General features: G+C 38.5%; 1 protein-coding gene across 2 annotated transcripts in view; it reads left to right on the forward strand.

Annotated features, from left to right (window-relative positions):
* Positions 1-14,934, forward strand: part of MFAP3L (microfibril associated protein 3 like) — a 40,106-nt gene extending 25,172 nt beyond the window's left edge. The window contains exons 2-4 of one of the 2 annotated variants that reach the window (XM_073644008.1): positions 987-1,072; positions 1,731-2,053; positions 11,198-14,934. In XM_073644008.1, coding sequence (XP_073500109.1) covers positions 1,038-1,072; positions 1,731-2,053; positions 11,198-12,030 — 1,191 coding nt within the window. In that variant the 5' untranslated portion in view covers positions 987-1,037 and the 3' untranslated portion in view covers positions 12,031-14,934. The remainder of the gene's footprint in view (positions 1-986; positions 1,073-1,730; positions 2,054-11,197) is intronic. The other variant, XM_073644018.1, reaches the window with a different exon arrangement.
* The last annotated feature ends 278 nt before the right edge of the window (positions 14,935-15,212 follow it).

Below are 15,212 nucleotides of genomic sequence, written 5' to 3' on the forward strand. Positions count from 1 at the left end.
CAGTGTATTAATGAAAAGCTCTACAACTTTCTAACATATTTTATTTAAATTCCTCACAATTTAATGACATTTTTTTTATTGCTTTATTCTTTACCAGTGAACAAAAACACTCATGTTTACATCCCAAGGCTACGAACCAATAGAGTAATATTCACACAACAGAATAAAATTCTTTGTATTTTCTGCTGCAGTAATCTGAGGATGACCCATCGATTTTTTTTGCAACAGATATGTCACAGATTAAAGAGGTTCCTACACGTTTGTTAGGCTTTTTTTAATTAATAGTACTGCTCTAGTGCATGGTTGCTACTTGTCTGTTTGTCCTCTCCTTTTCACCATGCAACATACTTTTCAACTTCTTAAAGAAGCACTCCTCCTATCAAAGTTTTTATTCTATTAATAAATTGCAATCATCATATTATATATCACTGTGTTACAATTGCTCATTTTGCCTTTCTACCCAGTTAATTGTTCTCTTTTCCATTAGGTCTATGATCTCACGTGATTAAAAACTGACTAGCTAAATCCTTCCAAGTTCTTTGTAGAAATAGGAAGTCTCTTTTCCCTGCCGGAGTCATCATTAGAACTACAGGGGGCAGGAGCAGAGCAGCTGGGTCAGGAATTGAAGAGGGGGTTGAGCAGGATTGCCAGGGACTTTGCAGTGAGGTAGAATTGTAGTTCAAATGATGACTCATGGAGGGAAAATAGACTTCCTGTTTCTACATAGAGCTTAGAAGGATTCAGCTAGTCTGGATAAAATGAGGGCAAAATGAGCAATTGTAAGTAGACCGTGTCATATAATATGATGACTGCAATTTATTGAGAGGATTAAAACATTGATGGCCGCACATTTTTAACTCTAATTATTTAATTATATATTTTTGTATTTTGATACATAATTGGTTGTCAGCCTTTTTTTCTTGTAAACTGGAGTTGTTCTTGCAGTTGGAGGTTACACCCCACTATTTGTCTGTTATATTATTCAGGTGAATTATTGGCGATACAGTATCATATACCTCCAGTATTGTACATGAAGGATGCAGAGATACTTGGATCCAGGGCTGTGCAGTTGGTAAGCCAAACCACCGACTCCTCAATTTCCCTGACTCCACAGCACTGGTAGGAGAAGCCTCACTACTGAGCGTGTACATAAAGTGCAGCACAGATTCAGCTCAACTAAAAGCCGAGATCTTTAGATCAGGAACAAAACAGACGTTTTATAGGACATTTCATAACTTTCCCAAATTCTTATGAAAACATTTACAGCACATCCTGCATTGTACTGCTGTACCAACTTATTATATATTGCCGGAGTCGGTCCATTTTATACAGACTCCACGACTCCACAGCCCTGCTTGGATCCTCACATTTTAAATGTCTGCAGCCCTGAGACCTAATTATGAAATTCCTTTGAAGTGATATACTCTATAGGAATAAATGTTCTTTTTAACCTTCTGAAAACCATGACCTATTCTTCTGATATTACATAACCTGTATGGGCTATGTAGGCTGTGTGATAAAGAAAAAAAAAATGTTATTTCTTAGGTGGGCAGTGTCAAGGTTATGCCCCCCGAGCCCTGTGCTGGGGATAGCTGTATATCTTCATTCCAGGGTGTTTCTTTCATTCATGTCTGGGGTTTGTCATCTGTAGCTGGGGTTATTGATCAGCATAATTTTATTTTGTTAGTATTACATTTTTATTCCATAATACTTTCTTTTTTGTTTTGCAGGCTTCACGTCCTGACTGGGCCTCCATGTTCTGGCCTCAAACGCTCATTCACAGAAACTATGAGTATCTCCAACTTTTTCTGGCGGCTATCATTTCTTTTGTTCCTCCTGTTTTCCCTTACTACAGCAATACACTCAATGGGAACCTATAATGTCACTTCCAATGGTTCTGAAGCAGTGCTAGAGTCATTACCTGTGATCACGTCTACGGTTGATCACATCATTGTGAAAGAGGGCAACAGTGTGGTCATCCACTGCAATATTGAGGGCCATCCAGATCCTCACTTCCAGTGGTATCATGGACACCTACTACAAGAGGAGAATGGTAAATTGAAATTATGTCAAATGTGCAAGTTAGTGATCCAAAATGTTAATTTATTTCATATTTGGCATGTATTAAATATGAAGATATTCTTGTACAGTTTTCTAGCAGATTCCAGTGTTTTAAGTAAGAAAGAATTGCAATGTATCCGTAACGATTGTATGCTATACATTGACGCCATGCATGATGCCAAATTTTATTTTATTTTTTTACACTACCATAGGCTTGAACGGGCGAGAGTCTCATCTGAAACACTGAGGAAACTAATGCATGCTGCAATTTTTTTTATTTTTTTTTTCCCACAAACCTATTCAGTTCGTGGAAAAAATGAAAAACTCGTGGACAGCCCCACTAAGTAACATTGGTCCAAGTGCTGTCTGTTTTTTCTACAGTCGGCACACAAACCAAAGATGTTTTCAGATCTTGATAAACTGGATTTTTTTAAACAGTTTACTTCAAAGTAACCAAAACTTTGGGGCAGTCGTATATATTTCTGCAACCAATCTACATTGTGTATATCCACTTAAGAAAATGTTTATTTTCTTTTTAGGAGTGTCTTTATTATTAGGTTTCTTTTATTCCTTTTCATACAACAGAGTTCATTAGATAGATCTTGTGCTTTATATCCTGTAGCCGATATAGTCCGTTCCATTACACAAAAGCTGAATCTGATATCAAAGAACCCACTTAAGTGTAATTATCATTCTTAAATTTCTGTCTGGTGTCTCCAGATAATTCTTACTTGAGTATATTCCTGTTACATGGAATACAGAATATTAGCAACCTTAAGCCAGGTTTCGACTAAAATCATCTGTTTTTCATCCAGAAAAAAGTGGTTTTCATACTCATTGTTATTCGTTTTTTACTTTACTTTAACAATTTAAGATATAATAGGCCAAATCCATTGCAAATATTAAGATATGAAACTGTATCTGTGAAAGTTGCATGTCATCCCTTTTTTTGCACACCCATTGATAATAGATCTGAAAAACATCTCAAAATATTTCAAGCTGCAATTTTTATTTATTTTTTTTTTTTTACATGCAGACTATTGGTTCATATGTAAAAATACTCATGTGAACTGCCATATTGACTTGCATTGGTTTGTGTGGTGTGCATATGCTATCCATTCTGCTTATCAACAGCAAATGGAAGTTTAATACGCTCATCTGAGCCTTTACATTACTTTGCAACTTCTTGCCATTTATTGGTTTCAGCTGTTTTGGTTGATTACTATATTAAGTTTTTTATTATTATTATTATTATTATTGTGCCATTAATTCCGTGGCGCTTTACATGTGAAAAGGGGTATACAAAGCAAACAACAAGTACAATAATCTTGAACAATACAAGTCAGCGACTGGTACAGGAGGAGAGAGGACCCTGCCCTCAAGGGCTCACAATCTACAGGGGATGGGTGAGGATACAGTAGGTAATTGTAGAGCTGGTCGTGCAGCTGTATGGTGGAGCAGTGGTTACTGCAGGTTGTAGGCTTGTCAGAAGAGGTGGGTCTTCAGGTTCCTTTTGAAGGTTTCCACCGTAGGCGAGAGTTTGATGCTTTGGGGTAGAGAGTTTCAGAGTAGGGTGGATGCGCTGGAGAAATCTTGTATGCGATTGTGGGAAGAGGAGATAAGAGGGGAGTAGAGAAGAAGATCTTGTGAAGATCGGAGGTTGCATGTAAGTAAGTATCAGGAGACTAGGTCACAGATATATGGAGAAGACATGTTGTGGATGGCTTTGTATGCCAAGGTTAGGGTCTTGAACTTGAGCCACTGAGGGATTGACAGAGAGGAGAGGCCAGGGAATAGCGAGGGGACAGGTGGATTAGTCGGGCAGCAGAGTTTAGAATAGATTGGAGGGGCGCCAGAATGTTAGAAGGTAGACCAGTTTCACAACCGTCTGATGCCCAAGGCTTGAATCTACGTAAAATGATGATCAGTGGTTTGGAGGATCTTTTGTATAAATGATCCTCTGAGATGATCTAGTGCAGGGTTCCCCAACTCCAGTCCTCAAGGCCCACCAACAGGTCATGTTTTCAGGATTTCCTTAGTATTACACAGGTGATAATTCCATCACCTGCACAGGCAATAATTCCATCACCTGTGCAATACTAAGGAAATCCTGAAAACATGACCTGTTGGTGGGCCTTGAGGACTGGAGTTGGGGAACCCTGATCTAGTGAATCCTGCTTTGAGCAGGGGGTTGGACCAGATGACCCAGGAGGTCCCTTCCAACTCTACCATTCTATGATTCTATGATCCCTCCAGCAATATAAGGGTAAAGCCAGAATATGCAGTTAATTGTTTTTTAAATGGTCAAAACCCTCATGTGGTTGTCTGTCTGGATGTGGTTTTTGGATAAACAAACATGACTGGCCTGTGCGTTTTTGACTGCATATTGTTTAACAGGTACATTACCACTGGTGATCCACATAATTTAAATTACCTATTGAAGTTGGGTAAAAAAGACTGCAAATACACAATAAATGTCTGGACAGTCCATGTGATACTCTGCAGTGACATTCCAAAATGTCATTGCATAGTAGAACATCTGCACAATATCATGTGATTGCAAGGAGACGGCTGCCAGACACAGCTAGGCTCCCCATAGAGAAGGCAAAGGCAGGAGAAGCATTTAAATGTTTAAATGCTTCCCAAAGGTCTTTTTGTGTTATGGGAGTGAAATGTATGAAAAATAAAAATCGGAAACAAAAAAATTAATTGGGGGGAAAAAAAGCACCAATCCAACTTATTAACACCACCCCTGTTAAAGGAAAAAAAAGTGTCTGATTATATAAAATTACTAGTCACTGATAGGGGAATAAAATTGAAAAATGTTTTTAATTGTCCTTTGTGGTCTTAAAATAAAAGATACAAAAAAATTAAAAACAGATATATTTCCTTTATTTTCCCAAAAATAATATGCAATAAAGACAAAGAAAACAAGGTTTGAAAATAACATCAAAATGAGCTCCACATATCACAAAATAAGATGCAAAAACTAGTTCAATATCCATACAAAATGTTTTTTTTCTTACAGCTTTTTATACTGCATATATGATAACTTGAAAATGTGCATAGTCAGGAATAGGAGTAAATAACCCGGTCTTGAACAGGTTAAAAAGTAACCGGAATTTAAATTTTTGTTTTAAAATCAATAGTGCATGTGACAAAATATATTACAAAAGTATCTTATTTGAGAAATCTGTTTCTTTCTCCTCCTGAACTGATCGTTCCCTCTCAGAATTCTCAATTCATGTTAATATCTGTTTTATCTGAATACAGATTTTCCCATTACGGAGATAGGAGATGACAATTGGTGCTCCTAAAGTTCTATGGAGAACGGTAACAGAATGTCTGTCTCTAGCTCCTCCCTCTCCATATAATTTTAAAAGGACCAACTGCCATTTCCTTTCTTAGTAATCTGAAATTCTGTCTTCACCGAATACAGATTTTACCCATTATTTGAGAGTGAAAGATTGTTCCAGAAGGCGAAAGACACAGATTTCTCTCATAAGTAATATATTACAAAAGTGCTTATTTTCATGTGTACTATTCATTTATGAAATACAAATTAAAGAGCTAGTTAATCTTTAAAAAACAAAATTAGACAATTGGGGAGTTACAAAAAAAACTGGCTTGTACAAGAGATCACATGATTGGCCAATTTCTACCAGTCATGATAGAAACTTTACAATATATGTGCAGATATACTGGTGCTCCCACCCCTAGGTACACACAGCTGCAGTAAGCAACAAGCTATCTGCTACAACTCGCTAAAAGCCAAAAGAAAAAAAGTCAAATGTAAAAAGGCAAACCGCGCTAAAATGCATCTAAAATCAAATGGCACAATACTCCTGCAATGAATCCTGCATACAGTATATAATGTAAGTAGATATACAGATAAATGTCCTACCTAAATCTGCTTGATGTTCTGCTTGTAAAAGTACTCCCATATGCTGGTAATCCAGTTTCCAGTGAATGGAGAAATATACGGTAAGTTAAATGTATTTGCCCGTTGGCTGCTGACTTCCTGGTCTGTGAACGGTAGCTGTACGAAGTGCCTGTGCAGTGCTTCGGCCAGCAACGCTAGTACACACTTGCCACAATAGATGCTGCAAAGACCGCCTAAACAGAGTGACGTCACTCACTGGGTAATGGTACAGAATCTATCTCCCACGTGTTCCTTCACCAGGGAGCGCCCGATGGCGTACTTTGCTTCACCTATTGTGGTGAGTGTGTGCTAGTGCTGCACAGGCACTTCATACATCTACTATCTACATACTAGGAATTCGACAGCCAACTGGCAAATATCAGATTTAGGTAGGACATTTATCTGCATACCTGCCTAAATTATACAACCCTCGGCAAAAATTATGGAATCACCGGGCTCGGAGGATGTTCATTCAGTTGTTTAATGTTGTTGGAAAAAAAGCAGATCACAGACATGGCCCAAAACTAAAGTCATTTCAAATGGCAACTTTATGGCTTTAAGAAACCCTAAAAGAAATCAAGATAAAAAATGTGGTACTCAGTAAGGGTAATTTTTTTCAGACCCAGCAGAGAGAAAAAATTATGGAATCACTCAATTCTGAGGAAAAAATAATGGAATCGCGAAAAACAAGCACACAAAAGAACACTCCAATACATCACTAATATTTTGTTGCACCACCTCTGGCTTTAATAACAGCTTGCAGTCTCTGAGGCATGGAATTAATGAGTGACAAACAGTACTCTTCATCAATCTGGCTCCAACTTTCTCTGATTGCTGTTGCCAGATCAGCTTTGCAGGTTGGAGCCTTATCATGGACCATTTTCTTCAACTTCCACCAAAAATTTTCAATTGGATTGAGATCCGGACTATGTGCAGGCCATGACATTGACCTTATGTGTCTTCTTTCAAGGAATGTTTTCAGTTTTTGCTCTATGGCAGAATGCATTATCATCTTGAAAAATGATGTAATCATCCCCAAACATCCTTTCAATTGATGGGATAAGAAAACTGTCCAAAATATCAATGTAAACTTGGGCATTTATTGAAGATATAATGACAGCCATCTCCCCAGTGCCTTTACCTGACATGCAGCCCCATATCATCAATGACTGTGGAAATTTGCATTTTCTCTTCATGCAGTCATCTTTATTAATCTCATTGGAACGGCACCAGCAAAAGTTCCAGCATCATCACCTTGCCCAATGCAGATTCGCGATTCATCACTGAATATGACTTTGATCCAGTCATCCACAGTCCATGATTGCTTTTCCTTAGCCCATTGTAACCTTGTTTCCTGTTTAGGTGTTAATGATGGCTTTTGTTTAGCTTTTCTGTATGTAAATCCCATTTCCTTTAGGCGGTTTCTTACAGTTCGGTCATAGACATTGACTCCAGTTTCCTCCCATTCGTTCCTCATTTGTTTTGTTGTGCATTTCCTGCTTTGGAGACATATTGCTTTAAGTTTCCGGTCTTGACGCTTTGATGTCTTCCTTGGTCTACCAGAATGTTTGCCTTTAACAACCTTCCCATGTTGTTTGTATTTGGTCCAGATTTTAGACACAGCTGACTGTGAACAACCAACATCTTTTGCAACATTAAGTGATGACTTACCTTCTTTTAAGAGTTTGATAATCCTCTCCTTTGTTTCAATTGACATCTCTCCTGTCAGTCCACTTGGTGCAACAGCTCTCCAAGGTGTGATCACTCCTTTTTAGATGCAGACTAACGAGCAGATCTAATTTGATGCAGGTGTTAGTTTTGGAAATGAAAATTTACAGGGTGATTCCATAATTTTTTCCCTCTGCTTGGTCTGAAAAAAATTACTCTTACTGAGTACCATATTTTTTATCTTGATTTCTTTTAGTGTTTCTTAAAGCCCTAAAGTTGCCATTTGAAATGACTTTAGTTTTGTTGCAGGTCTGTGATCTGCTTTTTTTCAACAACATTAAACAACTGAATGAACATCCTCCGAGCCCGGTGATTCCATAATTTTTGCCAGGGGTTGTACATGCAGGATTCATTGCAGGAGTATTGTGCCATTTGATTTTTAACTGCATTTTAGCGCGGTAGATAGAAGCTATTTGTATTTTTATCTTTAGCGGATGGCCATGTCAAGCTGACCATGTGCAAAAGTTCAGTCCCTTTCTAACAAGATTATTATTTTAGTTTCTCTCAGGCTGGTTTGAAATGTCCATCATTCATGGTCCAAGTACGGCCATGGGTCTTCTGACTCAAACGCAACAGCTTCATATATGCTTGTAAGGCTCTTGAGTTCAGGTCAGAAGACATATGGCCAGTCCATACATCGTGGTCCATAATTAGACCATGAATGATAGGCATGTGATACCGTCCTTACAGAGAGCAATAAAGCTTTTTAGCTGGCTAACCTAGTTCCAAACTGTCCGTTTTTTGTTTTTTTTCCACAAACCAGCATACCTGAAGATTTAATGTGTAATTGTTTTCTTGAAATATCTGTGATTATGAAAATAAAGAGGAGCAAACATAAAAAAAATTGCTCAGTATCAGATCAGGAAAATTGCCAATTTTTTCCTCACAGAAGGCTAAAACTAAAACATGGATCTTTATTTTGGCCACATCCTACATGATGGAAATGCAGTTTTAAAATCTTCTGATCTGTAATGTAATTTACATAAATGATCATTTAAGTACTAGTTTTGGGGATAATTTACAAAGTTTGAGAAAATAGTATTAATACTTTGTGTAGTTAACTGCAAACTATTTGTCCACAACATTGGTCACCTGAGATGGTGGGAAGTTGCCTTCAATACTCTTAGTCACTCATATTGCTATGCCTGTAATACCGTCATTACACTTCCATAGTATGTCATCACCACAAGCTAAAATAGCGTCTGTAGCCTCCACAGTGCCCCACTGTTACCTAGACTAAACTTTAGCATGACCCGTTCGTCCACTGCCGGGTTATTTCCTGTTATTCAGATACCATTCTAGCTCAGGAAATTGGAGCACGGGTCCTGTTTTCAGATCCAAGTACAGCAAATGCAGCCTGCCTGCATGTTCTTGTCTGTGTGGATGTGACCCTGTATTAGTGAGACGCCATCTAAGAAAGAGAAGGTTTTAAAGGTTATAAAAATAACATCACATTAAAAAGGCATTGTGTGTTCAGTCTACGAGTATGTGCACACATTCAGGCGTAGCAGCAGAAAAATCTGCAACAAATTCTAATGTGCTGGCAGGAAAAACACAGCGTGAAATATGCGCTTTTTTTTCCCCTTTGGGTTTTTTTTTTTTTATGCACTTTTTTCCCCAGTCATTAGAATGGGTGAAAAACACGGAAAGAGTTGACATTCTACTGATGCTTAAATCTACAAGGACAAAATAAGTAGCATGTACACGAGACTTCAGAAATCTCATTCACTTTGTTGGGACGTTAAAATACTGCGTTTTTCGTGACATATATGTGACATGTGAACATGGCCTACTAGATGTTCTTAATATAATGTAATACCAGGGGCCTTTTTTGCCTCATGTAAACCACAATAAGATCTGCAACCCCAATTTAAAAAAAAAAAAGATGAATTGGAAAGCTCTTGTAGCCATGTTTTATTCAGAACATACAACAGAGGGTGAACGTTTAGATATTTTTCGATTCCATTGTAGAAAAAAATCACTCATTTAGAAATTGACGGCAGCAATAATTCTCAAAGTTGGGACTGGACCATGTCTACCATTGTGTAGCTTCCCTCTTCTTTTTACAACTGTCTGTTAATGTCTGGGATGTAAGGAGACCAATTGCTGGAGTTTTAGGAGAGGAATGTCCCATTATTGTGTAATGTAGGATTCTAGCTGCTCATCAGTTCTGGATCGTATTTGCAGGATTTTTAATTTCATAATGCATCAATGGTTGGTGACAGGTCTGGGCTGCAGGTGGACCGTTCATCACCCAAACACTTCTCCTGTGAAGCCATGATGTTGTGATGGATGCAGTGTGTGGTTTACTATTGTCTTCCTGAAATATACACTGCCTTCCCTGAAATAGACATTGTCTGGAGGGGTATGTCAAGATGTGTAAGTTGGCCATGCCATAGGCACAAAACAGTTTTCCATTTAACTTCAGTCCATTTTAAATGAGCTTTGGCCTAGAGAAGAAGGTAGTTTTTGGATTCCGTTGATATATGGCTTTAACTTGCATTTGTTGATTGCACGGCAAACCATGATCTCTGGAAGTGTTCCTGAATCCATGCAGTGATTTGCTTGACTGAATCCTGCCTGTTTTTAATTCAGTGCCACCTGAGTGCCCGTAGATCACAAGCATCCAATGTTGATTATTTGCCTTGTCCCTTGTGTACATGGAATTCACAAGATTCTCAGAATTCATGTAACCTCAGAGCATTTAATACATTTTGCAATATTAATATTTTATTTTGAAGCGTTGGATTCTGTACATTTCTCCCATTTTCTACCCAAGACTTGGACTAGGACCAAAGAAGAAAAAAAACAAAGCTGTCACTACCATCACCACACCCAGTTACAAGGAAAAACAGGATCAAACAAAATATATCCAGATAATTGCCATGTCTTGTGGTGTTCAGCTAGATACTTGTAAATGAATGAAAATTCAAAGGAAAGCAAGAGGCGAGGCACTCACCACTGGCAATTTCAATAAAATGCACTTTATTTCGGTCACAGGGTTGTAAACGGAGACATCCGTGAAATGAGCAATGAGCTCAACCCTGTGACTAAAGTAAAGTGCATTTCACTGAAATTTCCAGTGGTGAGTGCCGCTCCTCTTGCTTTCTTCTGAATTTTCATCCAATACTTGGACTCCCCAGCTTTTCCCATAAATACAAGGTTTGTAGTTTAGTTTGTGTAATGGCAGACTTGACCTAACAGGTGCTTGTAGACATAGGGATTGCTTGGTGCCTACTCAGTGATCACAGATGGTCAGTCCTTTATCTACTCTTCTATAATCCTGTGCCTGCTGAGAGAGCAGCTTTTAGTCTCTTGGCAAAAAGGTGAATACATTCTTATGCTACATAGACCACCACATTGCAATTTACTTACAAATCCCGTATAAAGCCATTGATTTCTTTCTCTGTGATAGAGTAGACACCCTTTATTCGGATTCACTCATTATGGAATTCCTAAGTTCAAATGTGTTTCTCTTTATTTCAGAAGGAAAATTGTGGATTCTTGATAGCGGACTATTAAACATCACTAGTGTGTCATTTGAAGACCGGGGAAAGTACACGTGTGTCGCCACCAACTCCCATGGCACTGTGAATAATACAGTAACACTGCGGGTGATTTTTACCTCTGGGGACATGGGCATCTACTACATGATAGTCTGCTTGGTTGCTTTTACTATTGTGATGGTGTTGAACATAACACGACTGTGCATGATGAGCAGCCACCTGAAGAAGACTGAGAAAGCCATTAATGATTTCTTTAGGACGGAAGGGCCAGAAAAATTGCAAAAAGCTTTTGAGATTGCAAAGAGAATACCTATTATCACTTCAGCGAAGACCCTCGAGCTCGCCAAAGTCACTCAGTTTAAAACCATGGAATTTGCCCGATATATTGAGGAACTGGCCAGAAGCGTGCCCTTGCCACCACTTATCATGAATTGTAGGACCATAATGGAAGAGATCATGGAAGTGGTCGGTTTGGAGGAACAAGGACATGCATTCATAAGACACGCAGCTGTTGGCCAAGAAGTTTGTGATGTAGACGAGGTGTTCACCATTCCTAATGCTTTACAACGGAGCGATTCTCCTACAGCAGATTCAGATGCCTCCTCTGTCCATGAAAATCCTCAGCAAATTGCTATTACTGTCTCTGTACATCCGCTGGGAAAGAGACAGTGTCTAGATACAGACTCTCAGGACAGCGTGCAGTCAAGTGTGAAAGAAGACACTACATCGAAAAGCTGTGCAGACACTTCCGAACCAAGTGATCCTCCAGCTGATCACACTACTGCATGCGTAATATACGAAAGCCATGTCTAGCTAGGAATACTATGCATATCACTAATAGACACGCAGAGCACCTTAGAGACCAGATGTAAAGAATTATTGCCTTACTAGAAGAAACCTCCATTTCTCCACATTATCCCAAATCCTTTTCTGGTGAAAGTCGCCGATTTTGCTCACTGGGTGGAGCTGTATGGCATTCGATTCTGTTGTTACCACTGGATTTTCACCTTCACATTTATAGCATATTGTCACCTACAACACAGCCTAAACTTTACAGTAGAATCTAATATATAGAATATGTATTTATTATCTTACTGTTCATTTATGTGTTTAATTCTCGATATCTCGATGCCCATTGAACTGTGTCATGGTACATTTGTGAGTATTGTTTCAGATTGAAATCGCATTACTAAGGTAGAAGGTTGAACACGAGGGAACATAAGTGTGCCTAATGGTATCTTACCTTCGGCCAATAACAGAACTAGCCATGGATATGTGCTCCTGATGCAGTAGAAAGCCCTGGGCCTTGTCACTGGACAATCTTGATTGCTGCTCTGTCTTCAAGTGGAAGATCAATATACTGTGTCCTTCTAAACAGATTAGTGGCTTAAAAGGGTCAGGTTAAGTGATCATATTGTTGCCAAAAATCAAGTTGGCTGAGCGCTGAAACACTGTGAGCTGAGCTCATGCAAGAGGTAGAAAATACCAAAGACCAGGGATTACATAGTTCCTTCCTAACTTCATCTACAATACTGTGCGCGTTAGTGAATATATTCCTCGACACACCCTGCGGACTGTGTAGAGCTGGCCAGCTCCAGACCTGTTTGCTGTCAGACAGGATCTGCCATCTTTATTTATAGAGAGTGATTTGTTCATCGGCCACAAGCTCTTTATATGCGGTAACTTCTTTTTATATTCTGGGGACACCGTTCTGTTTTGTTTTTTCTTTACATAAAGTTCACTCTGCTTTTTGCCATACAGTTGAAAGTTGAAGCATATGGTTTTTTTTTTACTGGTTACAGTAATATCACTATGACTAATGTAAAAAAAAAAATAGAAAAGGATAAAAATATAAAGCCTATGACTTGTACCTGTTTTTTTTTTAATAGCACAAAAAGTACCACTCTTGTATCACAGTATCCAGACACATGCCTTTTTTACAGTAGTTGTCAATGGTAATAAAATCCAGCAGGATAGGGACCCTGTCGTAGCAGTAAAACTCTTTTTTTTTTTTTTTTTTTTTTTTGCTGTGAGCAGTAAAATTGTATGGTTCAACTATATATCGAGCCTTTAGAAAGTAACTTGGGGCTTTGTAAAGCTACCCACACTACACTAAACATATAGAAAAGCATGAAATTTGCTGCTCTCATCTCACAAAACAAGATAAAGTTGCTTATACTGCTTTCATCATTCTGCCAGTACTATAGGTTCAGGAACTTTATTTCCCTGACTCGAGATGTATTGCAACTGCCATTGTCCAGTACCTGTCTGCACTGAACAGAGAGCCCCCTCTGTTATGCCTTTTATACCTTGTGACAAAGACCTGCCCCTGCTTTGTTTTAGTGTCACTGCACCTAAAGGCAGTGGACTTCAAGTAAGAAATATGGGAGATACAGAGAAGGTATTTTGGAGTAATTTTTCAGACTGAAAAAATTAGTTTTGTTAAATTAGTTACTTTGCATTTTTATTAGTTATTAACTTTGATATTAGTGGAGTTTATGTGTATTGAAATGACAGTGGACAGTGACATAGCACAATATTTTGGATAATATGTTGATTATTTTTTTTTACTGTGCTGACTCTATTGGCCCAGCAATGGTGGCACCATTATATAGGCACTTGGGGCTGAAATTACAAAATTGTCTTAAAGTTATAACTCTGGTTTGTTTTAAAATTGTGGTGGCTTCTACGACTGAGACTCCTGAATTGCAGAAAGTCAGTATGGACACTCACAAAAGCTGTTGTATATTACACTGGGAATTGCAGCTATGGCAAATTTCACACATCCATGATGCACAGACCAGCCTTGGGTCTCCTGACCTGATCTCAACCGCCTCCTAGGCAAATATGAGGCCAGGGAGTTCAGGTCAGGTGACCCACAGCAGGTCTAGACATCATGGTCCATACACAGATCGTGAAAATTGGACATGTGCATGCAGCCTAACCAAGCAGAATTCCCTTTTTTTTTTTTTTTAAACAAAGGTCCTGTCTTCTGATGGGATAGGCTCCCATTGTTCCTTTCTGACAGACCTTTAATACAATGGAGTCAATGCTGTTCTTTAGCACTAGATTCAGGACAGCTGGAGGGTATGTAATCTTAGACCACCTAAACTATGTGGCCTAGTAAAATTGCCTACACCAGAAGTTTCTACTATATAAGAATATCATTCTATTAGTGTGATTGTCCCACACTTGTATTTCAGCTCAGCTGTCCAAGAATACAGATGAAGTTACGGGTGGCTCAATCCAAAGCCCATATTGGGAATTATTCTCTATAAATAGGTTTACCTATAAAGATGGTGCACTAGATGATTCTTTATGGAAAGCCGATACAAAGCTTGTAAGCCAATGTTAACATGTCACTTTACAAAAGTTTCTAAAGAAATTGTAGGTTAACAATCTCATGGCAGGCCATGCTTTTTTTTTTTATACTGTTCATAAACAGACACTTGTCCCGGGATATTGGTCATCTCTGTAGGTATCAATGTCCCACTCTAGCACACAATTGCTTTTGTAACTGACAGAATGGCGCTGCCATTATTCTTCTGTACCTGCAAACACTTTGTATTTTGGTTGACCAGATTGCCACAACTTCTCTGCAGTAACGGACATGGTATTATGTATTTGTGGAACCTTGTTCTTTTCATTGTCACTAAACAACCTATAAAAGTTGTAAAACGGTCTACAAATCGGCCCACAATAAAGAAGCAACCTTAATACGTCTCTGGTTTCTTTTATTCCAGAACAGTTTAACTGGTTCAAGCTTGAAATATTGTAACTTTTGTGGAAAAAAATCTTTAAAAAATTCACCAAGAAAGTTGAGCATAAAAAAAAAAAAAAAAAAAAATTAGCTGGATCCTGGTTTAATGGCCACAAGTTATTCTGTGGCTGCCAGACTGAGTGCTGCAAACCACCTCATCTGCTAGCATTCCCATGGCCTCTTCTGATTAGTAAGTCCACCCTAACGTCATGCATGTGTCTCTCCATGATGGTAA

The sequence above is a fragment of the Phyllobates terribilis genome, unplaced genomic scaffold (genome assembly GCF_046119375.1).
Source record: "Phyllobates terribilis strain yellow unplaced genomic scaffold, ASM4611937v1 Scaffold_1__5_contigs__length_1240528914, whole genome shotgun sequence".
NCBI lineage: Eukaryota > Metazoa > Chordata > Amphibia > Anura > Dendrobatidae > Phyllobates > Phyllobates terribilis.